General features: G+C 48.7%; 1 protein-coding gene across 2 annotated transcripts in view; it reads right to left on the bottom strand.

Moving 5' to 3' along the window:
- Positions 1-25345, bottom strand: part of cdk12 (cyclin dependent kinase 12) — a 29387-nt gene extending 4042 nt beyond the window's left edge. The window contains exons 1-14 of one of the 2 annotated variants that reach the window (XM_066673524.1): positions 24555-25345; positions 23400-24444; positions 21630-22292; positions 20406-20612; positions 20094-20233; positions 17528-17698; positions 13027-13216; positions 10573-10629; positions 9054-9155; positions 8689-8766; positions 8270-8386; positions 5981-6112; positions 5533-5735; positions 3565-3975 (exon numbers count right to left, since the gene is read on the bottom strand). In XM_066673524.1, the coding sequence (XP_066529621.1) occupies positions 3565-3975; positions 5533-5735; positions 5981-6112; positions 8270-8386; positions 8689-8766; positions 9054-9155; positions 10573-10629; positions 13027-13216; positions 17528-17698; positions 20094-20233; positions 20406-20612; positions 21630-22292; positions 23400-24382 (3454 nt within the window). In that variant the 5' untranslated portion in view covers positions 24383-24444; positions 24555-25345. The remainder of the gene's footprint in view (positions 1-3564; positions 3976-5532; positions 5736-5980; positions 6113-8269; positions 8387-8688; positions 8767-9053; positions 9156-10572; positions 10630-13026; positions 13217-17527; positions 17699-20093; positions 20234-20405; positions 20613-21629; positions 22293-23399; positions 24445-24554) is intronic. The other variant, XM_066673525.1, reaches the window with a different exon arrangement.
- Positions 25346-26494: the final 1149 nt, after the last annotated feature.

The following is a 26494-nucleotide window of genomic DNA, read 5'->3' as shown; positions in this document are numbered from 1 at the left end:
CCGTACTTTAGAGATTGGATTAAGACGTGTGAAAATGCCCTTCTCATTGGTCATCACTTATTTAGCCAATCAGCCGCCAGAGTTAGCTTTCTATCATTTAATCAAATACATTTTAAATTCAACACTTGGACTTTGAATAAATATTTATATTCATTGTCTGTAACCCTTATCCAGTTCAGGGCGGCGGTGGGTCTGGAGCCTACCTGGAATCACACCCTGGAGGGGGCACCAGTCCATCACAGGGCGACACACGCCCACACATTCACTCACACATACTCTACTACGGACAATTTATAAAATGTATTTATTTTTAATACATTTTTATATTTTTATTATATGTTTATTTTTTACTTACTTTCTACTTGTGTTTAATTTAAAAGGGTCTCGTTGAGAATAAAGATGGCGATGGAAGGCAGTGTCTAGGCCACCTGAGGGTCTTTTTTTTTTTTTAGGGAAAAAAAAAAAAAACGCACTTTGACTGGAAAAGCACTGAAACGTTGAGTGCATCGTCTTCAAACGGTACAAAAACAGATCGAGTATAGGGCTGTGTCCAACCCAGACCTGGTCCTCTTTAGTCCAGAGTCTCAGCTCACCCCACACCGTGCTGCTGGGCGCTGTCTGTCTCACTCAGACTTCTCTGAAGACCCTTCAACTACACATCGCCGACTCCGCTCTTCACCACACAGTGGCGCCAAAACAGAACAGACTGGAGTTCAGTTTCTACAATGTCTCACAAATCCTCTGGGTCTGTTCAGCCCTGACCTCCAGCCCATGTCCCTCAGCCCCAGGTCAGAGCCGTACACTTAAACCCTCCCTCAGCCCCGGGTCAGAGCCGGACACTCGGAAACCTTCCCTCAGCCCCGGGTCAGAGCCGGACACTCGGAAACCTTCCCTCAGCCCCGTGTCAGAGCCGGACACTCGGAAACCGTCCCTCAGCCCCGGGTCAGAGCCGGACACTCGGAAACCTTCCCTCAGCCCCGGGTCAGAGCCGGACACTCGGAAACCTTCCCTCAGCCCCGGGTCAGAGCCGGACACTCGGAAACCCTCCCTCAGCCCCGGGTCAGAGCCGGACACTCGGAAACCCTCCCTCAGCCCCGGGTCAGAGCCGGACACTCGGAAACCCTCCCTCAGCCCCGGGTCAGAGCCGGACACTCGGAAACCGTCCCTCAGCCCCGGGTCAGAGCCGGACACTCGGAAACCGTCCCTCAGCCCCGGGTCAGAGCCGGACACTCGGAAACCGTCCCTCAGCCCCGGGTCAGAGCCGGACACTCGGAAACCGTCCCTCAGCCCCGGGTCAGAGCCGGACACTCGGAAACCGTCCCTCAGCCCCGGGTCAGAGCCGGACACTCGGAAACCGTCCCTCAGCCCCGGGTCAGAGCCGGACACTCGGAAACCGTCCCTCAGCCCCGGGTCAGAGCCGGACACTCGGAAACCGTCCCTCAGCCCAGGGTCAGAGCCAGACACACTGAAACATTCCCTCAGCCCCGCGTCATAGTGGGTTCATCAGAGTGGAGTTAACCCTTTCAGAGGTGCGTGTTCTGACACGGTTCTATCAGAGCAGGGTTAACTCTTTCAGCAGTGCGTGTTCTGACCCGGTTCTATCCGAGGTCCGTTAACTCTTTCAGCAACGCGTGCTCTGACCCGGTTTTATCAGAGCGGTGTTAACTCAGCAAAGTGTTGTGACCGGGTTCTATCAGAGCACCTGTCTTCTCTCAATGCTCGTCCTTCCTCTGAACGCTGCGGGTCGGTTCTGATCACTGCAGACGGTGAACACCCCAAAGATCTGGAGTTCTGGAGACCAACCAAAACATTATAACCTCCACAATGTGGTCCTCAGATCCTTACATTTCCTGCTCCATCCACTTCATGAATTAACCCTTCACTCACTGCCTGATATATACTCCCCACCTCCACAGGGGGTGCTGTCACCCATTTGACTTCACATCAGTGATTTTAATATTGTGGCTGATGGCTATAAAATGTATACATTTCTGTACAAACACCCACAGACTGGCACAGAGAGGTGATTGTTCACGTGCTCATTTGCATATCAAAGCTATTTGCGATGTCAGTGTTGTAACAAACACATTATTATAACTTTAATAAACAGAAAACCCTTCAGACAAGGCTTCTAATGAAGTGGTCAGTCAGCGCAACTTACCTTGGTGCTGAACTGTAATGGCTTCCTTTTAAAGTCACTCTGTAATCTCACTCAGGGCTTGAGTCACATTCTGTAATTCTAAAGTCCTGAGTGAGATTACACAGAGAGAGAGAGAGAGAGAGGAACAGAAGAGAGACAGAGAGAAAAGAGTGGCAGGTACAGAGACTGTGAGAAACTGAAAGGAAGTGTAATCTGTTCTCTGGGCTGATGTGGATGACGTCACACAATGGAAACAGAAATAAAAACAATTTCTAAAAATGAGACAAAAAAAGAGCCAAGTGAAAGAAAGACATGCAGGGGGTGTGTGATTTGTTTTTAATTTATTAGATTCACCTCCCGACCACGTTACAGATTCTCTATCAAACCATCCAAAAAAAAACTAAACAAACGTGTTCACAGAGAGAGAGAGAAGAGAGAGATGGAACAGAGAGGAACAAAGAGTGGGTGAACGGGTAAAAAAAACAAACAAAAAAAAAAAAACAGTGTAGGGTAAAACGGATGACGACAAAACATGAAGGTGGTCTCCGCATGAAAACCCTGCCATGCTCCGTGTGTAAATCTGACTAGAATAACGGGACTATTCCAGGACAAGGAGAATGAAGGATGAACACATGGAGAATGGGGTCTGAGTGAGTGCAGTTCTGAAGGAGAAAGAGTTACATCCTCTGCGCCACAACAGCCCCCTTGCCCCAAGGCCACAGCCCTAACCCTAACCCTAACCCACAGGTTAAAAGGTCTGCAATTAAATCCTGAACTTAGGCTTCATTTATCCAACTTAATCCATCCAGCTTTACTGAGAAACTCTGGGGTATGTGTTTTCTGAAGTTTGCAGCCCACCTCATCCACTCCACCCGCCACCATGCTACCACGCTGCCTCAAGAACTGGTCACAGGCTGAGGGGGGTTCCGTTAGCAAGCGAGGGACAGTTTTGTTCCCTGTGGATGTAGACGCAGCCAGGCAGAGTGGACAGGGGGGACACGTGAAGACAACATATACTACGCTCTGGTTCCCCACCGCAGTGCAGTCTGTAGGGACTAAAGAGCAGCGATGGAGATGTGGTGTTCTGCGCGAGTGCAGACAGCTGCGCGAGTTATGGAGGATTATGAGGCTTTGTTCCCATCAAAGAAAAAGAGGAAACAAAACAGGACGAGAAATTCACAAAACAATCTTCAGCAAAAAAAAAAAAAAAAAATCTGAAACCCGAGTGATTTTATTTCCTCTGCTCATTTACGCGCCTCGCTCTCGGACCGCAGGGCAAAACAACAACAAAAATAAACAATAGCTTTGATACAGGTAGCGTTATTACCACCACGAGTGTCCACAGTGCCCCCTGTGGCAAATGGTCTGCATTTACACAGAATAACTCGATCTCAGAGTTCCCTAGAGAGTAAACTCAGACTTGCCCTTTCCATCGCTGCTGGAAATGGAGGCGGAGCCTCGTGTTACAGCCTCGTCCGATTGGACTCCGTTGGTGTCGTCTGTCGGCCCCGCCCCCGCAGGCGGGGCTTTGATGATGTGGCTCAGTAAGAGCGAGAGCAGAGCGGCCGGGTCCTCGGTGCCGGGGTCCGAGGGGATGGACGAGCTCTGCAGGAGCGAGGACAGAACGTTTACTGACTCTGGGTCGGGAGTAGATGCAGAGGCAAGGAACGAGGATGTCGAGGCAGACGCGGAGGGGAGGAACGAGGAGGCATCAGAACCGGACCCCAGCAGCTGCTCCACCGCCGGCGCCAGAGACCCCCGGTCTGACTGACCCTGCAACAGGTTCAACAGCACGGCCAGCTCCGTCTGATTCAGCTCTGCCGCAGCGTCCAGACCTGCAGGGGAGAGGGGGGGGACACAGTATGAGACACCTATAGATACAGAGAGACACATCGATCACGCCTGGAGACCTACAGCTGGACCACCCTCCTCTTGCTCAACACCCAGAGCTCGGTGAGACATGCAGTAGTTGCTGTCCTGTATCTATCATCTGTGTCCATTTTTATTTTAATTAAATAAACAAAATAATGAATAATAAAAAAACTGTTTATATTAACCACCTCGAGCTCGGACATGCCAAGATCCCCTACCTAAAAAGTGTGTTCCCAAAAAGCTACACATGCTAATATTTAACACAAATGAGAAGTCTGTACGTCATTCCTCTGTTTGTTTAAATTAACTTTAAATATGGACTTCCCAAAAACCTATTTTCAAAGATGCTGATATAGTTAAAAAAACACTGCTGAAAACATTCCTGAAGTTTCCTTTAGAGCTCTGAACTTTGTAAATACGGCTGTCATCAGAACTTACCTGACTTTAGGTAGTGCTCTGGAGCAAATATGTGCTTTCAGTAGGTGAGGGTCAGGTTTCTATAAATCATCTAAACATATGCTGTACATATGATGGAGGAATGAACACTGCAGGGGTGTGGTCTCAGTGGCCCTTCAGTGTGTAATGTGCATGGGAGTGAGGAGCAGCTTTGCTATTCAGCCAAGATAATGCTTCAGTATATTTATGAAAGTTTCTCACATTTAACTTTGAATATTCCCATGGTAAATTTCCCAACTTGGAAAATTCCCAGAATTTTGCAACCATAGCCCCCACCTCATCAGTAAGAACAACTAAATTATTTAGCAGTGACACAGACTGCTTTGGAGCAACAACGCCATATTTATGAGCTTCAGACGACTGCTTGAAAGCAGCAGGGTGCCTCCAAACTTTACTACAAGCTGTTTTTTTTCCTCTATCAGCTGAGCTCTGTGCCTCTGCACAATTACAAATCATTTACCATCAGCCTCACAAATTTCGTCCCTGGAATATAGTACTGAACTATCGTAGCATCGATGCTAACAGCGCCATACGTGCTGCAGAGAAACGAGTCAAATATATTTCACTTACGCATCACAAAATAAAGCCGTTCCTTCTCAAGCAGCTGAAAAGCTAGGGTTAGTAATCCTCCAATAAGAGTGACTGGATTAGCATACTATTATCATATGAATGAGAATGGGCCATCAAGGGGTACGGCCTTAATCTCAGAGAGAGAGAGAGAGAGAGAGAGAGAGAGCGAGAGAGAGACAGAGAGAGATGCTTCATTACTTACATTTCTATAACAGCCAGGTAAAAATACATTCATTTTCAAACTCCATATATTTCAAACTTAGACTCTAAGGTTTCTGGGGTATGTTTATTATGTTTCTAGGAGAAAAACCCGCTGAATTATGTAAGTGGTTTGGCGCAAGCTCTGATTTCTCACACAGTGCGGACGCTAAAGAACAGTGTGGTGACCTGAGGACTGACCACTGTCCACTTAGTGCTGAGGAGCGACGCCGCTGACCTGTGTCAGGAGTGTGGAACCGGGGCAGGGTCAGAGTGGGTGAAAGGTTATTACAGACCTGCCAGCTCCGTGTTGGAGATGGGTGCTGGTGGGGGCGGAGCAGGGGGGCTGAGGGGAGGGAGGTAGTTCTCTTTGCTGGGGGGTCCTCCAAGGTCCTTCTGTGGCACTTTCTGAACAGGCTGTTCCTCTGACACCCCGCTCTGCCTCTGCCGCCGTCGCTTCTTACTCCACAGTTCATGGCAATCCTGCCAGTGAGGCAAGCTACACACACACACACACACACACACCACAATCTCAGATTTACACTTTTAAACATTAAGATTCACAAGCTCTAAACTCAAACTTCTGCATGTTTCTGCTTTTTCTTTATTGTATCTTTCACAGGTGTCTTGTGTTAAACATTTCTTGCAGAGATCCACAGAGATGAGACAACACCAGATCTCTGTACAGATATCAGAAAGAGATCTGAAGCCCTAGTTTTAACACCTGATTTTAGAGCCACTTACTCAGGAGGGGGCATCTTACTGGGGTCCACGTCACACAGGAACTGACTCTCCAGCGCCTGCTCTGCTGTACATCTCCGCGAAGGGTCAAGGGTCAACATGCGGTCCAGCAGATCCAGCGCTGAGGATGGCAGACTGGGGGGAGGGGGGGGGGGATTGGGGGGGGGGAGAGAGAGAAAGAAAATCAGCCTGTCACTTGAGACACAGTCAGACACGGACAGCCTTTTAAATTGTCAAATGGTGTAACCACATACAAATATCTAATATTTCACACCTCCTAGAGGTCAATGTAATTGCTCTCATTAAATAAGTAGTTTATTGTGTAATATCCCATGAGAGTGTTTTATTATATGTGTTTTTATTGTTCTGAGTGAGACCTGTGCCTGCCGTAAACATCTGGTTTTGTGTATATTCTTTGATCATTTGAATAAAAATGGTTTAAACACCCGTTATTACAGTGTAGTAGAGTATTAAATTATAATCCATATTAACTTTTGTACAATTTTAGTGTTTTACACCAACTGACCACAAACCTTCTACAGCAAAAGGACAAGAAACTGACACAGAAAATAGTCAAAGTAAATAGAATTCGATATTTCAGCATATATTTATGTCACTCATTCCATTTCAAAAACAATTTCATAACATCACTGAAGAAACAGGATTAACTTGTGTTCGATTCTGATTTCACTTCAGTTCTCATACAATTTCAGTTCATAACATGACAGCCATTGTTTTCAGAGAGAGAGTGAGTGAAGGAGAGAGAGTGAGTGAGTGAGTGAAGGACAGAGAGAAAGAGTGCGTGAAGGAGAGAGAGAAAAAGAGTGAGAAAGAGAGAGAGAAAGAGAGAGAAGGAGAGAGTGAAGGAGAGAGAGAAAGAGTGAGTGAAGGAGAGAGAGAAAGAGTGAGTGAAGGAGAGAGAGAAAGAGTGAGTGAAGGAGAGAGAGAAAGAGTGAGTGAAGGAGAGAGAGAAAGAGTGAGTGAAGGAGAGAGAGAAAGAGTGAGTGAAGGAGAGAGAAAGAGAGTGAGTGAAGGAGAGAGAGAAAGAGTGAGTGAAGGAGAGAGAAAGAGAGTGAGTGAAGGAGAGAGAAAGAGTGAGTGAAGGAGAGAGAAAGAGAGTGAGTGAAGGAGAGAGAGAAAGAGTGAGTGAAGGAGAGAGAGAAAGAGTGAGTGAAGGAGAGAGAGAAAGAGTGAGTGAAGGAGAGAGTGAAAGAGAGTGAGTGAAGGAGAGAGAGAAAGAGTGAGTGAAGGAGAGAGTGAAAGAGAGTGAGTGAAGGAGAGTAAGAGTGAGTGAAGGAGAGAGAGAAAGAGAGTGAGTGAAGGAGAGAGTGAAAGAGAGTGAGTGAAGGAGAGTAAGAGTGAGTGAAGGAGAGAGAGAAAGAGAGTGAGTGAAGGAGAGTAAGAGTGAGTGAAGGAGAGAGAGAAAGAGAGTGAGTGAAGGAGAGAGTGAAAGAGAGTGAGTGAAGGAGAGAGTATCAAACTTTTTTCTTCATTTCTTTCATCACTAAACTGTTTTGATTAAATTTTAAAAACTGACAAACCTCAGTATGCACACGTGTAAAACTATTTTAATTATTGTTTTTATTCCCTGTTGTCATTTATTTGGAAATTATTTGCTGCTTTTATTTTTGCTTTATATTCTTTTTGTTGTAATGATTTGGTAAAATTGTTCTAATTACAGTCACAACAATAAAGCTTTTGAATCTGAGACAGAGAGCGCGAGCTTTGATTCTGCTCCACAGCTCGGGGCCCCATTAGTGTTTGTGTTTTCAAACCCTGTAGATATCCTTCAGCATTAACAGTGCCTTCACAGATGTGACGGTCCCCCACGCACTGTGGGTTTGGGGAGTGTTTCTGACCCGTGCAGTGATTTCCTACAGAAACCTGTGTGTGTTTAATTCAGTGCGGTCTGAGGGCTAAAAGACCACAGTCTGGGCCTTGTCTCTTTCTTATAGAGATTCCTCTGCAAGGTTTAGTGATATTATGGGATGTAGATGATGAAATCCACAGGTCCTTTTACAATTTTAAGTTGAGAATTGTTATTCTTCAATTATTTCATTGTTTACCCGTGCAGTCTCTTACAGAGTGACCGCCTCCACATTTGCAAAAAAAACTTTTTAAATATTGAAATATTTTTTAAAGATTGTTTTTATATCCTTTTCAATTAAATATAGAGTTTAAAATTGAAAAAAAAATATTTTGGTTTTATTTACTCTGGAAATGGTGTGAATGGTAAATACGACTAATTCATTTTAAAATAAAAGTATTAAAGTGTGATAAACGTGAACTTACAAAGAGAACTCCTCTCGTAATCTGCGACGGTACTGTTTCTTGGGTTTCATGGTGTTGAAGTAGGGCAGTTTAATCACATCAGGCCACACGGCTGGACAGGGGCTTCCACACAGACGACTGGAAAAGAGTTTACAAACATTTTAAATCACAAATGGGATCGAGAGAACTTTCTGCAACAGTGAGGGGTGCTGTATGGGAGATTAAGGACAATGTTTAGGACAATGGGAACCATTAAGGACAATGGGAACCAGTTTGTTGTTGACTTTAACTTGTTCCAGATCAAAGGGTATGGCTAAATCTGCTGGTTCAAAATCATTTTTGCTGTTAATTATAATTAAATATATAAAGTTAAATATAAAGTTAGATATAATCTTAACACAAAACTCAAAAAATTAAACAAACACAAACAAGTAAGTTACCTGATCAGCTCCAGCTGCAGCAGCTCCTGATTGGCCTGGAAGATGGGCTTCTTGGTGAACAGCTCTCCCAGAATGCACCTGCAATATTAGCCAGAGAATAAGACTTGGGCAGAGAAGCGAAGGTCTAAGGGACACACTTCTCTTTAGCAGCACTACTTTAACTTCTCTACAAAGATCAAACAAACCGTTTACAGAAAGAGGGGGCAATGTTTGGGAACAGTTTTTTTTAAAGCAAGAAAAAAGACATTTAGAAGAGAACTGACTCTAAAATAATGTATTAATATTAGTTTGTGTTAGTTTTTATAAACTGTTCAGAGCTAAAATAACTGAAGAAAGAAAAGAAGGCCGTGGTCAGAGCCTCGTACCCGCAGCTCCAGACGTCAATGGCAGGGGAGTACCTCTCCTCGCCCAGCAGCAGCTCCGGAGGGCGATACCACAGGGTGATCACTTTATTAGTGTACGGACGACTGCAAACAACCAATCAGAGAGCAGGAATTGCACAGTATACTGTATCATTTTACTCATTATTCACATTTTTTAATTTTGATTGACATTTAAAACCTGTTTTTATTTTGTTATTAAAGAGGATTTTTCTCTCTTCCTTTTGCAAAATCAATAACGTGGGAAAGTCAGAATAATTTCAGAAGCAGACCCTCTGTGTTGAACGTGTCCAACATTTAACTCTCTCTGCTCTCCTCAACTCTCCCATAAACACACACAGGATCTGGATCAAAGCTCTTAGGATGGCAGAGACTGTGGTCGTGAGCCACGGATGTCACTTCCAGTGGACATGTCACGCGCTCAGTTGGATTGATTGTTGCTGGGGTTTTTTTTTTTTATAAAAAACACATATTTATAACCTTAATTGCTAATCTTTTTCTCAGCAGCTGGGTCGCCAGATTCAAGCGCCTCCTGGAGCACCAGCGGGAGAAGACGAGGCTCGAGGCCACCCACGACGTGTCCTACACTTCACCTCCTCCATCACGGCAGCTTTACCGCATTCTTTACTCCTGCACCGTGCTGGAAGCGCCAGCGTGGGTAGCCAAGGTCGTCGTGTCCCTCCTCGTGCCAGTCTTCACCTCTGAGGTCTGAAGTGCTCAGCTCCTGGCCTTCACTGGTACCAGCATCGAAAACTAAACAGGGTGGTGTTCTTATTATTGGTGACGCTATAGTCTTCTACAAAAAAATAAGAGTCTCAGGCACTAAGATGTCCTGTCTCCCAGGTGCACGTGCCCCCGGCACCGTTGTTCTCCACTTGGGGACAAACGACACCTCCGCAGAGAGGTCCTGAAGGAGCACTACCACTCGATACTGGATACCAACCTGAAGAGGACAGTCGTCAGGATCATCGTCTCGGGTTTGGTGAAAGAAAGAAACTGCAGTCGTGACCCTTGGGCCAGGAGAGAACGCCACTGTGACCCAGGAGACACTGTTGTCGTGACCCTCAGACAAGGAGTTATGAAGCGTTTTATCAGGACACATGGTGTTTAATAGGGATATCAGCTCCTATTTCCTATGCCTTATTTCCTCTAATAGCGTCTGCTAAATCCTGTAAATATAATAATTCCACTGTTAAATAAAGTCTGACTCTCTCTAGTTTATTCACCACACAGTGGAGGCGGCTATGTTTAAAGGAACACTAGGTAAGAATCATAAAGATTCTGAAGCTGTGATTGCTAAGGTTTATATTACATAGTGTTCCTTTAATGTATGGGCCCACAGAGCCATACTGTGTACTCAGTTAGATGTACAGACTGATGGCTCCTTTAAGGCTTTGAGGTGGTGGGAATGAAACCAATATTATAATCAATATTCTGTTAATCAATAACTGATCAGATTCCACACAGGTTCCCTCCATTTCTTATCCCCGAAAAACCTACTCACCTCTCCTCGGAGTTATAGAGCCGAGCCAAGCCAAAGTCTGCCAGCTTAATCTGCCCACTGAGAGAGAGAGAGAGAGAGAGAGAGAGAGAGAGAAAACACAGGGAGAGAACAGAGAAAAGTGAGAGAGAACACAGAGTTTGAGTTTTAAACTAAACTTTATTATTTCCATCATTTCACACTCCCTCAGTTAACACGGACCCACAAGAAAACACTGATGAATTCAGACAGTCACTCACTCCGTGCACAACATTTCGTTAAAAGAACTACAACAAAAACTGGTTTGTAAAAGTTAAGCTAATCAGAGAAATATTACACAAAACTCCACAATAATCCCACACTCTCACATCCACCCAGACTCTTCACTGTGTCATATATCCACCTTCGTCCTCTTAATCATCCTCAAACACCACATCAGAACACTGAACAACACCTGCATTATAGTGACGAGTGAGGACAGAGAGAGGGGAAAGGCGAGGACAGTGGGGACATAGAGGGGGGAAGGCGAGGACGGTGGGGACAGAGAGGGGGGAAGGCGAGGACAGTGGGGACAGAGAGAGGGGAAAGGCGAGGACGGTGGGGACAGAGAGGGGGGAAAGGCGTGGACGGTGGGGACAGAGAGAGGGGAAGGCGAGGACAGTGGGGACATAGAGGGGGGAAGGCGAGGACGGTGGGGACAGAGAGGGGGGAAGGCGAGGACAGTGGGGACAGAGAGAGGGGAAAGGCGAGGACGGTGGGGACAGAGAGGGGGGAAAGGCGAGGACAGTGGGGACATAGAGGGGGGAAGGCGAGGACGGTGGGGACAGAGAGGGGGGAAGGCGAGGACAGTGGGGACAGAGAGAGGGGAAAGGCGAGGACGGTGGGGACAGAGAGGGGGGAAAGGCGTGGACGGTGGGGACAGAGAGAGGGGAAGGCGAGGACGGTGGGGACAGAGAATGGGGAAGGCGAGGACAGTGGGGACAGAGAGTGGGGAAGGCGAGGACAGTGGGGACAGAGAGTGGGGAAGGCGAGGACAGTGGGGACAGAGAGTGGGGAAGGCGAGGACAGTGGGGACAGAGAGGGGGGAAAGGCGTGGACGGTGGAGACAGAGAGTGGGGAAGGCGAGGACAGTGGGGACAGAGAGAGGGGAAAGGCGAGGACAGTGGGGACAGAGAGAGGGGAAAGGCGAGGACAGTGGGGACAGAGAGAGGGGAAAGGCGAGAACAGTGGGGACAGAGAGAGGGGAAAGGCGAGAACAGTGGGGACAGAGAGAGGAGAAAGGCGAGAACAGTGGGGACAGAGAGAGGGGAAAGGCGAGAACAGTGGGGACAGAGAGAGGAGAAAGGCGAGAACAGTGGGGACAGAGAGAGGGGAAAGGCGAGAACAGTGGGGACAGAGAGAGGGGAAAGGCGAGGACAGTGAGGACAGAGAGAGGGGAAAGGCGAGGACAGTGGGGACAGAGAGAGGGGAAGGTGGGGACAGAGAGGGGAAGGCGGGGACGGTGGGGACAGAGAGGGGAAAGTCTTGTACGGTGGGGACAGACTGGAAGTCATGGACAGTGGGGACAGAGAGAGGGAAAAGTCGTGGACAGTGGGGACAGAGAGAGGGGAAAGGCGAGGACAGTGGGGACAGAGAGAGGGGAAAGGCGAGGACAGTGGGGACAGAGAGAGGGGAAAGGCGAGGACAGTGGGGACAGAGAGAGGGGAAAGGCGTGTACGGTGGGGACAGAGAGAGGGGAAGGCGAGGACAGTGGGCACAGAGAAAGGGGAAGGCGAGGACGGTGGGCACAGAGAAAGGGGAAGGCGAGGACGGTGGGCACAGAGAAAGGGGAAGGCGAGGACGGTGGGCACAGAGAAAGGGGAAGGCGAGGACGGTGGGCACAGAGAAAGGGGAAGGCGAGGACGGTGGGCACAGAGAAAGGGGAAGGCGAGGACGGTGGGCACAGAGAAAGGGGAAGGCGAGGACGGTGGGCACAGAGAGAGGGGAAGGCGAGGACGGTGGGCACAGAGAAAGGGGAAGGCGAGGACGGTGGGCACAGAGAGAGGGGAAGGCGAGGACGGTGGGCAAAGAGAGAGGGGAAGGCGAGGACGGTGGGCACAGAGAAAGGGGAAGGCGAGGACGGTGGGCACAGAGAAAGGGGAAGGCGAGGACGGTGGGCACAGAGAAAGGGGAAGGCGAGGACGGTGGGCACAGAGAGGGGGGAAGGCGAGGACGGTGGGCACAGAGAAAGGGGAAGGCGAGGACGGTGGGCACAGAGAGAGGGGAAGGCGAGGACGGTGGGCACAGAGAGAGGGGAAGGCGAGGACGGTGGGCACAGAGAAAGGGGAAGGCGAGGACGGTGGGCACAGAGAGAGGGGAAGGCGAGGACGGTGGGCACAGAGAGAGGGGAAGGCGAGGACGGTGGGCACAGAGAGAGGGGAAGGCGAGGACGGTGGGCACAGAGAGAGGGGAAGGCGAGGACGGTGGGGACAGAGGTACCTGTTGTTAAGAAGAATGTTGGAACATTTGATGTCTCTGTGCAAGAAGTTCTTCTTGTGACAGTAATCCAGACCCTCCATCAGCTGCCGCATGAAGCTGCGCACATGCTCTTGAGAAAACGACACCAGCCCCGACTCCAGCAGACCCATCAGGTCATGGTCCATGTACTCAAACACCAGGTAGAACGCCCCTGTATACACACACACACCACCACCACCATTAACACACACAAACGACACCAGCCCTGACTCCAGCAGAGCCATCAGGTCATGGTCCATGTACTCAAACACCAAGTAGAACGCCACTGTATACACACACCACCACCACATTTCACACACACTGGATATTCAATGTCACTTCCTCAGACAAAAGATGGAGACCAGAGGAGAGTAACACGGATGTGTGGCAGCGCCCCCTGTGGAGGTGGGGGGTTTATCAGGCGCTGAGTGAAGGGTCAGTTCCTGAAGCTGATGGTGAAGGAGAGATGGTCAGTGGAAGGTTCAGAGGGCCACTCTGATGGTTGTAATATTCTGGTCAATCTCCAAGCCACCCGGTCCTGTGGGGAGTTCCCAGTGTGTAGTCGTCACGCATCAATGACCCCATCGTCCCTCCTCTGTCCACTTTTGCTCAGTCAAATCAAATTTTATTTATATAGCGCTTTTCACAACAAAATGTCGTCACAAAGCAGTTTTACATGAGGAAGAAACCTTGGAAGGAACCAAGACTCATACTGGGAACCCATCCTCCTCTGGTCGACAACAGAAACACAACAGAGAACAGAACAGAAGTAAAAGTGAAATGATGACGGATGAAGGGGTAAGAGTAATGTAAATGTAGTATATTAGTGATGTATGAGTCTGAGGAAGGAGAAGGGGATCAGGGATTCTGTGTGAGTTAAAATTAGGTGCAGAGTTAATCTGAGATAAAACAGCATGGCCAAGCATGATAGTGTAGATGAGACAAGGCCAGGATCTTGTACAGGACACAGGGGCTGGATCAGGGCAACACCTGGAGAGCAGCAGGACATCTCAAACATGAGAGAGACAGGAGAAAGAAAACCAGACAAAGGGAACAAATAAAATTACAGAGGTTAGTAGGGTCATGGTAAAGAACGGGCAAATTTGTCCTGCGAAAAAAGCTTCCACTGGTCAGGCAAGAGAACCCAGCGACAGACAGCGTGTTGGCGGTTACTAGAAAGCTAACTAAAAGAGCTGTAGCTATGGTCATATGACCAGGTTAATACAGAACAGTGATAATATGAAAACCAGCTCAAACACTAATAGAGAAGGAGAACCTGAAAGTGAGTGATTAACCAAAAGCTTGTTAGAAAAGGTAGGTTTTTAATCTAGATTTAAAGATTGAGAGTGTGTCTGAGCCCCGAACAGTAACCGGAGGCTAGTCCAGAGTTGAGGAGCTTTGTGAGAAAAGGCTCTTCCTCCTGCAGTGTTTTTCTTAAAGCAAGGAACAAAGAGTAGATGGGCATCCTGTGAACGAAGTGTACGTGACGGGCGATAAGGTATGAGAAATTCAGTAAGATACTGCGGGCCTAAACCATTTAGAGATTTATAAGCTAAGAGGAGTATTTTATAGTCAATGCGAAATTTTACAGGTAGCCAGTGTAGGGACGAGAGAACTGGGGTGATATGGTCTAATTTTCTAGCTGTAGTGAGCACCCTGGCTGCTGCATTTTGAACTGAAGCTTGTGTAACGCTTTGCATGAGCTCCCTGCCAGGAGCGCATTGCAGTAGTCTAGACGTGAAGTTATAAAAGCATGCACTAGTTTCTCTTTTTTTTACGGATAAAATATGCCAAATTTTGGCAATATTGCGTAGGTGGACGAAGACGGTTTTGACTGTATTGGATATGTGGGTATCAAATGTGAGAGTCGAATCAAAGGCTACCCCTAAGTTTTTAATGATGGCATTGTGTTTTACTGTTGAATTATCAAGGTTAATAGCAGCATTTCTGAGTGAATGTATCTGAGTATCTGTACCTAGTAACAAGACCTCGGTTTTATCAGAATTTAACATGAGAAAATTTTGCATCATCCAGTCTTTTAATTTCAGTTAGACATTCTGTTATTTTACGTAGACAAGCAACATCATTGGGTTTGGCTGATATATACAGTTGTGTGTCATCAGCATAACAGTGGAATTGAATCCCATGCTTACGGATTAGTCGACCCAGTGGCAGCATGTAGAGTGTGAACAATACAGGGCCAAGCACTGATCCTTGTGGGACACCATATTTAACTAAAGTATGATTAGAGGATTTGTTATTCAGATAAACAAATTGATAACGATCAGAAGCATCACATGATCTATGGTATCAAACGCTGCACTAAGGTCAAGCAGCACCAGAATAGAGATATAGCCCTTATCATGTGAAAGGAGTAAGTCATTAGTTACTCTTGTTAGAGCTGTTTCTGTGCTGTGATTTGGTCTAAATCCAGACTGAAAAATGTCATGAATGTCATTGTTTTGTAGATAAGAGCACAACTGCTGTGACACGACTTTTTCTAGAATCTTAGCAATAAAAGGGAGGTTTGATATTGGCCTGTAGTTTGCGAGTACAAGAGGGTCAAGATTGGGTTTTTTAATAATTGGTTTGATTACCGCTAGTTTCAGGGGTTTTGGTACATATCCAATGTTGAGGGATGAGTTTATTATTGTGAGCAATGGTCTAATGACTTTAGGTAAAATTTGTTTAAATAATTGTGTTGGTACAGGATCCAGTAAACATGAAGTTGATTTAGATGAGCTAATTAAACTAAGCAAGTCGTTTTCATCGACAGAACTGAAGTAGTCTAAGTGCATTTTGGGGCGAATGCAATCAATTTTATCATTAAAAAACCTCATAAAGTCATTGCTACAGAAATCAGAGGGAACAATGGGGTTGATTTCCTTTTTGTTTCCAATTAGATTTGATACAGTGCTAAAAAGGAATCTAGGGTTGTCTTTGTTGTTTTCTATAAGGGAAGAGATGTACTGTGATTTGGCTTTAGATAAGGCATGTTTGTAGTCGGTGAGGCTGTGCTGCCGTTCAATTCGGAAACATTCTAGTTTTGTGTGTCTCCATTCATGTTCACGGTTACGAGCAGCCAGTTTTAATGCACGCGTGCTGTCACTGTACCATGGAGCAAGCCTTTTCTCTCTAAATTGTTTGGTCTTGACTGGTGCAACACTATCTAGGTTTGTACACAATAAGTGTTGTAGGTTGTTTGTAATGAGCTCAAGGTCATTTGGGTGAGTTGGAGAAGAAATGGTGGTAAGGTCTGGAAGGTTGTTGATAAAATCACTAACTGTTGAGGATGTTATAGTGCGCTTTCTAATACAGCGTGGCTGTGGACAAATATCAAAGTTTAACTCAATTTCATATGTGATTAGATGGTGATCAGAGATGGTCTCATGTAGCAAGAGATTGGATAGATTCTTTATCTCAATGCCCCGTGTTAACACTAGGTCCAATGTGTGTTTGCATTGATGAATGGGCCCAGTAACATTCTGAGTGAACCCTAGCGCATCCAAAATCGATTCAAATGCAATTTTAAGTGGATCATGATCCTTCTCAAAGTGAATATTGAAATTACCAACAATTAAGGCCTTTTCTGAAACGATAACTACACTTGAGAGAAAATCAGCAAATTCACAAAGAAATTCTGTATAAGGGCCAGGAGGACGATAGATTGTGATGAGCATAAAAGAGTGCTAAAAGTGCTCAGTGCTGACAGTTTAGAGACGCTCTGACCAAAACATTATAACCACCTGTGACCCTCGGATCCTTTCACTTACCATCTCTCCTTCACCATCAGCTTCAGGAGCCAAGAAGGATCTGCTTCACCCACTCAGACACGGGGCAGTTCCTCTGGGCCTCTGCCTCTAAACCGGAGGGGAGCATTGTGCTGTTCGGTCACACAGCAGCTAAGATAATTAATTGCTGTGTGTGTGTGTTCTGTAGTTTTGTGAGCAGTGTGTGTGTGTGTTCTGTAGTTTTGTGAGCAGTGTGTGTGTGTGTTCTGTAGTTTTGTGAGCAGTGTGTGTGTGTGTTCTGTAGTTTTGTGAGCAGTGTGTGTGTGTGTTCTGTAGTTTTGTGAGCAGTGTGTGTGTGTGTTCTGTAGTTTTGTGAGCAGTGTGTGTGTGTGTTCTGTAGTTTTGTGAGCAGTGTGTGTGTGTGTTCTGTAGTTTTGTGAGCAGTGTGTGTGTGTGTTCTGTAGTTTTGTGAGCAGTGTGTGTGTGTTCTGTAGTTTTGTGAGCAGTGTGTGTGTGTTCTGTAGTTTTGTGAGCAGTGTGTGTGTGTTCTGTAGTTTTGTGAGCAGTGTGTGTGTGTTCTGTAGTTTTGTGAGCAGTGTGGGCGTGCTCAGTGGTCAGTGTGTTTTTCTCAGGTCAGTCTGAGGAGACGTGAGTAATGAATGGAAACCCCAGGTCTGTCACTGTTTAACCACTGAGAGGCGCCGGTGCCCCTAAGCCAGTGTAAACCGTTAAAGTGGAGAATGACCTCTGACCTTTGTCCTTCTTGAAGTCCAGTGCGTCCTGCTTGTCCGTGACAATCTCCTTCATGTTGACCACGCTGCGGTGGTTCAGCTGACGAAGGATCTTTATCTCCCTGATGGCCGTGATGGGGAAGCCCTCCTTCTCGTTATCCAGCCGCACCTTCTTCAGGGCCACCAGCTCCCCTGAGACACAGCACAGACCGGCAGCGTTACAGAGGGACTGAGAGGGGGACTGGGAGAAACCAGGAGCGTTACAGAGGGACTGAGAGGGGGACTGGGAGAAACCAGGAGCGTTACAGAGGGCCGGGGTGGGGGGGATCCGGGAGAAACCAGGAGCGTTACAGAGGGCCGGGGTGGGGGGGATCCGAGAGAAACCAGGGGCGTTACAGAGGGACAAGGGGGGACATCCGAGAGAAACCAGGAGCGTTACAGAGGGACAAGGGGGGACATCCGAGAGAAACCAGGAGCGTTACAGAGGGACAAGGGGGGACATCCGAGAGAAACCAGGAGCGTTACAGAGGGACAAGGGGGGACATCCGAGAGAAACCAGGAGCGTTACAGAGGGACAAGGGGGGACATCCGAGAGAAACCAGGAGCGTTACAGAGGGACAAGGGGGGACATCCGAGAGAAACCAGGAGCGTTACAGAGGGACAAGGGGGGACATCCGAGAGAAACCAGGAGCGTTACAGAGGGACAAGGGGGACATCCGAGAGAAACCAGGAGCGTTACAGAGGGACAAGGGGGGACTGGGAGAAACCAGGAGCGTTACAGAGGGACGGGGGGCGCTGGGAGAAACCAGGAGCGTTACAGAGGGACGGGGGGGGGCTGGGAGAAACCAGGAGCGTTACAGAGGGACAAGGGGGGGGACTGGGAGAAACCAGGAGCGTTACAGAGGGACGGGGGGGATTGGGAGAAACCAGGAGCGTTACAGAGGGACGGGGGGGGATTGGGAGAAACCAGGAGCGTTACAGAGGGACGGGGGGGGACTGGGAGAAACCAGGAGCGTTACAGAGGGACGGGGGGGGGGGACTGGGAGAAACCAGGAGCGTTACAGAGGGACAGGGGGGGACTGGGAGAAACCAGGAGCGTTACAGAGGGACGGGGGGGGGGGACTGGGAGAAACCAGGAGCGTTACAGAGGGACGGGAGGGGACTGGGAGAAACCAGGAGCGTTACAGAGGGACGGGAGGGGACTGGGAGAAACCAGGAGCGTTACAGAGGGACGGGAGGGGACTGGGAGAAACCAGGAGCGTTACAGAGGGACGGGAGGGGACTGGGAGAAACCAGGAGCGTTACAGAGGGACAGGGGGGGACTGGGAGAAACCAGGAGCGTTACAGAGGGACAGGGGGGGACTGGGAGAAACCAGGAGCGTTACAGAGGGACGGGGGGGGGACTGGGAGAAACCAGGAGCGTTACAGAGGGACGGGGGGGGACTGGGAGAAACCAGGAGCGTTACAGAGGGACGGGGGGGGACTGGGAGAAACCAGGAGCGTTACAGAGGGACAGGGGGGGACTGGGAGAAACCAGGAGCGTTACAGAGGGACAGGGGGGGACTGGGAGAAACCAGGAGCGTTACAGAGGGACAGGGGGGGACTGGGAGAAACCAGGAGCGTTACAGAGGGACAGGGGGGACAGGGAGAAACCAGGAGCGTTACAGAGGGACAGGGGGGATCTGGGAGAAACCAGGAGCGTTACAGAGGGACAGGGGGGATCTGGGAGAAACCAGGAGCATTACAGAGGGACAGGGGGGACAGGGAGAAACCAGGAGCGTTACAGAAGGACAGGGGGCGACCGGGAGAAACCAGGAACGTTACAGAGGGACGGGGGGGACCGGGAGAAACCAGGAACGTTATAGAGGAACAGGGGGAGACCGGGAGAAACCACGTGCTTCACTCGTTTTAATAAAAATGTTTTTTCTTTTTTTTAGCTTTACATCTGATTTTTTTTTCAATGTACAACTACGAGAGAAAGTTAATAAAACCTTTGGACATTTGATTTTCATTTGAACATTGAGAGACGAGCTTGAGTTCTGTTTATAAAATGTTCATAAAACATCTTTCACATATCACCATTAAACTAAAATATACTGAGAGATGTTTTTGGTCCTTTTCGCCCAGCCCTGCTGAAGACTGAAGGATGGATGAAGCAGAAAGGACTAGACGTAGAGGAGCACACACAGGAGGAAGCACTTTGGTGAAGTCTGCTTCACAGGAAACTGACTTTTTAAAAAAACAATCAACTGTTGTTGCTCTGTTTGTTTTCTGTTCACAGTTTAACGGCACAGCTATGAGTCTTTACTTGCGCAGGAAAAGAACATTACTTTATTTAGGAAGCACTATTATTTAATCTGTGCCAATAGTGTATTTTTGAGCAGTGTGTCATGGACGTCTACAGCTGAATATTAATAAAGGTTCCTGTGTGACACAGAGGTGTGTTTTAGTTATTATCTCATGAGAAGAAAAAGAGATATATCAGATATCGCCACTCTGCTAAAATGTACAGAGGGGAGTCTGTGTCAGATCTGCATGAAATAAACATCTACTGAACATCTGAACGTTTCCTGAAACACACACACACCTGTGTCCTTGTCCTTGGCTTTGTACACCTGGCCGTACGTTCCTTCCCCGATGATGCGAATGATGTCGAATTTATCCACACAGCGTTTTCCCCAGTCGATCTGAGTCTGTCGACTCTCGCCGAAACGTGGAGAACAGAACCTAAACACACACACACACCACAACAAACACAGACACACACCACAACAAAGACAGACAAGTACACACACAATTAATAAATAGGGTCCTCTCTGATTGGCTGATCTCAGAACACTGATCTTCAGTCCGGTCAGAGTCCTCTCTGATTGAAATCATAAAGGTGAGGCAAACTTACTTTGGTCTCTTCTTATAAGTTGACTGAACGGGGGGCGGGGCTTCCTGCACAGGAGATGGAGGAGGGGAGGTGTCTCCTCCAGGGAGTAAAGGGGGGAGGGGTAAGTCACTGAGGAGGCGTGGCCTAACTTCCCTCTCTTTCTCCTTCTCTTTCTCCTTCTCCCGTTCTTTCCTTGATGACCTGGGAGCAGACGGCGTCTTCTTCGGACTGAGAGAGAGAGAGAGAGAGAGAGAGAAAGAGAGAGAGAGAGAGAGAGAGAGAGAGAGAGCAGGAGAAAGAGAGAGAGAAAGGGAGGGAGAGAGAGGGAAGAATGGAGAGAGGGAGAGAAGGAGAGAGGAAAGGAGCAAGAGAGGAAGGGAGAAAGAGAGGAAGGGTGGAAGAGAGGGAGGAAGGGAGCAAGAGGAAGGGAGAGGGAGAATAGAGAGAGGGGGAAATAGAGAAGGGAGAGAGGGAGGAATAGAGAGGAAGGGAGAGAGAGGGTGGAAGGGAGCGAGAGATGGAGGAAGAGAGAGAGGAAGTGAGAGAAGTTCTCAGATCTAAAAAAAAAATCAGCTAAAAATGCAAACAGAAGCCATTGATCTAGAACGTCAAACAGAACCCAGGACCTTTAGTCGGGACAGAGTAGCTGGGGTTCTCTGGGCTCATTGATCTAGAACGTCAAACAGAACCCAGGACCTTTAGTCGGGACAGAGTAGCTGGGGTTCTCTGGGCTCATTGATCTAGAACGTCAGACAGAACCCAGGACCTTTAGTTGGGACAGAGTAGCCGGGGTTCTCTGGGCTCATTGATCTAGAACGTCAAACAGAACCCAGGACCTTTAGTCGGAACAGAGTAGCTGGGGTTCTCTGGGCTCATTGATCTAGAACGTCAGACAGAACCCAGGACCTTTAGTCGGGACAGAGTAGCCGGGGTTCTCTGGGCTCATTGATCTAGAACGTCAGACAGAACCCAGGACCTTTAGTCGGGACAGAGTAGCCGGGGTTCTCTGGGCTCATTGATCTAGAACGTCAGACAGAACCCAGGACCTTCAGTGAACTTCTCTGGAGTTAATCCCAAACACTGATTACAGACTCTGACCAATCAGCAATGAGCTTTCAATCCACAGGACACACCTGAGTTCAGGTTTTCTGTGTGTGTGTGTGTGTGTGTGAGGTTGCGTGAAAGCTTGAGTGTCAGTGCGAGAGTGTGTGAGATTGGACAGGGAGTGACGTGTAGATGTCTCACCTGTCCCTGCAGTTCCCCAGCAGAACCGGCGGCAGGGGGAGGGGCGGCAGCGTGGACGTCTTGATTGGCTGAGCTGTGCTGGGTGTAGCTTTGGGGGCGGGGCTTTTGGGCTTGTCAGGGGCAGAGGTTCCCTGAGCGGAGGATGGAGGGGGCAAAGGAGGAGAAGAGAGAGGGAGGGGCGGAGGAGAGGAGAGGGGTGGAGGAGAAGAGAGAGGGAGTGGAGGGGGCGAGGTCAGTGGAAGAGGAGGTGGTGAATTTAAAGGAAGGGGGGGAGGGGAAGAAAGAGGGAGAGGGGGAGGAGGGGAAGGGGCAGGAACTGGGGGTGGGGCTACATTAGTTTCCTCTGTGTTCTGAACATTAGTGGGTGGTCTCCGGGGCTCAGGGTGCGGAGCTGCTTTCTCAGGCTCCGCCTTCACCTCCGCATTGGTCTGAGCAGCAGAGGAGTTCCGAGCCGCCGCGGCCTGACGCTCCTTCTTCCTGCGCGTTAGCTCCGCCCCCAGGCTGGAGGTGATGGGCAGGCGGGTGGAGGAGGGGGAGCGACTGGTCGGCCGGCTGTGGGTGGAGACTCCACCAGAGATAGAGTGTTTCTTACTCCGCGAGTGCGAGGAGGAGCGGCGAGACGAGGAGTAGAGAGGAGACCGGCTGCGGGACCGGAGAGAGCGCCTGCAGGAAGAAAAAGCTCATCAGCCATTTTAAAACACAAACAGATTGACATGCTTATTTTCTATAAGAGTCCAACTAATCAGAGGGTGCTGGACACTGTGCTGTGGACATGACAACACCCACTACTGACCGACAGACCCACAGTTAAAGCCAGATGGGAAACCTTATCAGAAGCATTGAGGCCAGAAACCCCACCCCCCACCTCAAAACAGTCACCGCAGGACTCTAAAACATGCATCTTCTACACCCACCCCCCACCACAGGACCTGAGTCAGTCTCTTCCCACACCAGAACTCCCCCACCACCCCCAACTCAACTACAGTCCTGGAGTAGGGGCTACAGACCCATCAGTCCTGGAGCAGGGGGCCGGTAACCCCGCCCCCCCCAACACAACTCAACTATAGACCACACAGCTTTGGAGGAGGTACTCAACTACAGAGCATACAGTCCTGGAGCAGAGACCCCCTCCCCCAACACAACTACAGATCCATGGGCTGCAGTCAGACCCCACCCAGACCACAGCCTGTGAACTAGACTCAGAGCTCAGTCAGCACTGTGTCACGATCGTGTCCAGCAACAGATAGCAACACCAATGCTGACGTCCAGGGGACACCGTACGACAGGTGCAAACTCTGCAGACCAGGGGGTACCATATGACCAGTGCAAAATCTGCAGAACAGGGGGCACCGTACAACCAGTGTGAACTCTGCAAACACCCACATTGACTGACACTCACCATAAGCCCAGAACCTAACTCTACCCTGAAACACCCACATTGACTGACACTCACCATAAGCCCAGAACCTAACTCTACCCTGAAACACCCACATTGACTGACACTCACCGTACTCCCAGAACCTGAACCCACCCTGAAACACCCGCACTGACTGAAACTCGCCGTACGCCCCCAGAACCTGACTCCACCCTGAAACTCCCGCACTCACTTAACACTCACCGTACACCCAGAACATGACCTCACCGTGAAACGCCTGCACTGCCTGACACTCACCTGGACACCTAGGCACTGACACCACCCTGAAACACCCGCACTGACCCCACCCTGAAACACCCACACTCCCCGACGAACGTGAACGTGCTGAGACTCACCTGGCCGGTGGGCTGGTGCTGGAGGAGCGTCGGTTCCCATAGGGGCTGGGGTCTCTCTCATAGCTGGAGGAGCGCCGGCGGGTGGAGTAGGGGCTCTCTGACCTCTGCCGGCTGCGACGGGACGTCTCGCGGTACGGACTGGGGCTGGAGACCCTGCGGCGGGAGGAGGAGGAGAAGCTGTCTTCCGGCGCTGTCGGGGACAGGGCCTTGCCCTTGGCCTTGGGGCTGGACCTGCGGCTCTTGGAGGCTTTCCTGTGGGAGTGCCCCCTGTCCAAGTGCTCGGCGCGCCCGCCCTCCCGGGACGCCCTCTGCTTGTCTTTGTGGGACTTGGAGGCCGAGGAGGCGCCGTCTTTGCTGCGCGAGGACGAGGACGGGGTCACCGTCGCGGACAGATCTGCGCCGGCTCGTTTCTCGCCCGGATCTTGTCTGAGGGACGCGTACGAAGGCGCCTCCTTGTCCTTATCCCGGCTCCGTCCCTTGGCCTCTCTGACCCCTCTGTCCCGGTCCTTGGAGCTTTTCTTCTTGGTGGAGGCCCCCCCTCCCTCTCCCGACTCCCTCACCCTGTGCGGGTCTTTGGATTTCTTTCTGGAGCGCCTGTGTTTACGGGCTCCTCCTCCTTCTCCAGAGCCGTCCACCTTCAGGCGGTCGTCCTCCCTCCTGTCGGTGGGCCTGGAGGCCGCGGAGGGCGGGTCGAAGAACGTGTCCGAGTCTGAGCTGATGTCGTCGTACTCCACCAGCGGCTTTAGCGCCAGGGCGCTGCTGGGCGCCAGGGCCTCGGGAGCCGGATCGCGGCCGTGTTTCAACGTCTTGTGGCGCTTGTGTTTCGACGACGAAGCTGAAGACGACGAGCACGAAGACGAGGAAGATCCAGGAGCCGCTCGGGCCTGAGGACGGCCGTCTCTGTTCATCAAGCCGGCGGCGGAGGGCTGCAGCTCGGCGTCAGATTTCCTCTTGGTCCCATGATGGCGGTCTGAGCCCGGCATAACTCCCCTCAGAACCGCGGCCCTGATCCGCCTCTCTCTGTGTCTGTCCCCCGCACGGAGCTCTGCAGAGAGAACACACACAGTACCGCTCAGAGCCAGCCGCCAAACTCCGCCATTCCCACAAACAGCACAAATTCAGCAGAAATAACCACATAAATATCAGTCCGCTCACGGTTTCACTCGGAGTTCATCCCGCGGCCAGCGTGCGCTCCTTTTTCTTTTGAAACAAACCAAAAATATAATTATATCCAAAGTGTGGAGCGGTTAATCGCCCGAAACCCTCTTTATTCACAGATCTGCCGAGTTTCTTGCGGCTTGCGAATAAAAAGAAAAAAAAGAAGAAAACAAAAAGAGGACACTGCGTACTTTTCTTTCTCCTCGTCTTCTTTCTCAAAAACCCGAAATGTGTCCTTTTTTAACAAGCCCTGGCCTCTCGGAGCAGCCTTTAGCCCGCGGAGAGGGGCTCCGGGAGGGAAGTGTGTTCAGACTGGAGCCGGGTGGCTTTCTGTTGTTTACATGTTCTCTCTATCTTTAATAGGCTCAAGTTTTGAACGTTTATCGGAAATAATCACATATTCGTGTTCAGAATTCATTCCAGTTTATTTTAGCAGCTGTTAAAGTAAGACAAGGCCAGAGATCAGGGCGATGTTGGTGGATTTTAATCAGCGCCTCCACCGCCCTCCGCTTCAACGCTGCCAGGCCGCCATGTTAGCTCAGGCTAGCAGTGCGCGTGCACGGGGGCGCGCGCCGCGCTTTTGTCCCGGGGGCCGTCTCCATGGAGACTGACGTGTTTCATTTGCATAACGGATAAAACCAAACAGCGCTGCGTTTAAAAGTTAAGGTTATGTTACTAAATAATTCGCGTTCATATCGCTTTCCGACGCCAAATAAAATGCTCTTTAAATTATAAATGCTTTAAAATCATTGTCCGTTTTAATGGTGCGCTGTCATTCATCAGCTTTGCTGGGCAACAGCCAATCAGCTCATACCTAGTCCCGCCTCAAGAACGCTGTGGTTGGTTGGTTAGAATTGTTATATGTTTCATTCTTAATATATATATTTATATTTATATATTGTTATATATATATATATATATATATATATATATATATATATATATATATATATATATATATTTTATTTATTTATATTATATATATATTAAATATATATAATTTTATATAAATACCTTATTCACTACTTTTACTAAATATTTCCTGAAGGAAACTATTAAACCGTATTAAAGCAGGGATTTGTGCTAGTTTTTACAGTTTTATAGCATTTAATAATGTCGAAATATATGTGAACATACGCTTTAAAATGTTTAAAATGTCTTAATTATGCTTTTTGTTTCGCATCTATTATGAGTTGTCAATCAGACTTAGACAACAGCCAATCCAGAGAGACCTAGCCCCGCCCACTGTATGGAGTAGTTCCGTTAGTGATTCGTCTCTCTCGTCTTTTAATTCGTCCTTCGGATTTTTCGGATGTTAATTATCACAGACTCGACTACAGTACGATACCGTGCCCGTTTTATTGCCACTGCCACGTAAATATCCGCCAAAACACTGAGGCTGCATCCCAAATGTCTCCCTGCTTCCTGTAGTGCACTAGTGAATAATGAACTGGGTCTCACTCCCAGTTTGCTGCCTTTATCCCTATTCCCTACAATAGCAGCTGTGTAGCAGCATTTTAACTACAGTGAAACTATAAAAGAGATTACAGAGTTATATCAGGACAGTCAGTCAGTGTATTTATAATGTGCTTTTCACAGCTGATGTGTCAGAGCAGCTTTACAGTTACAGTGGTAAAATTCAAAAGAAGTTTAAACTAAAACGTTAGCTAGCTAGCTCTCTGCCTTGTAAAACAAATGACTAAGACCCAGTAATGTTGCTAACACAGATCCCCTTTTATCGTACCCCCTATCCAACATTTGTGTGCTCCTCTGGTTTTCTGTGCACTATTCTATGGGCCATGTCCCCTGAGAAGTGCACTATGTAAGGAGTAGGTAGAGGTTTGAGACAGAGAAAATAATGATTCATTTTCTGTGAATCTCTTTGTGAAAGAGATGAAAAAACCCTGACATTTGACCAGAAATAAAGCATTGAAGAC

Source organism: Hoplias malabaricus, chromosome 6 (assembly GCF_029633855.1).
Source record: "Hoplias malabaricus isolate fHopMal1 chromosome 6, fHopMal1.hap1, whole genome shotgun sequence".
Lineage (NCBI taxonomy): Eukaryota > Metazoa > Chordata > Actinopteri > Characiformes > Erythrinidae > Hoplias > Hoplias malabaricus.
The sequence above is the reverse complement of the archived record's forward strand: the minus strand, read 5'-3'. Positions and strand labels throughout refer to the sequence as shown.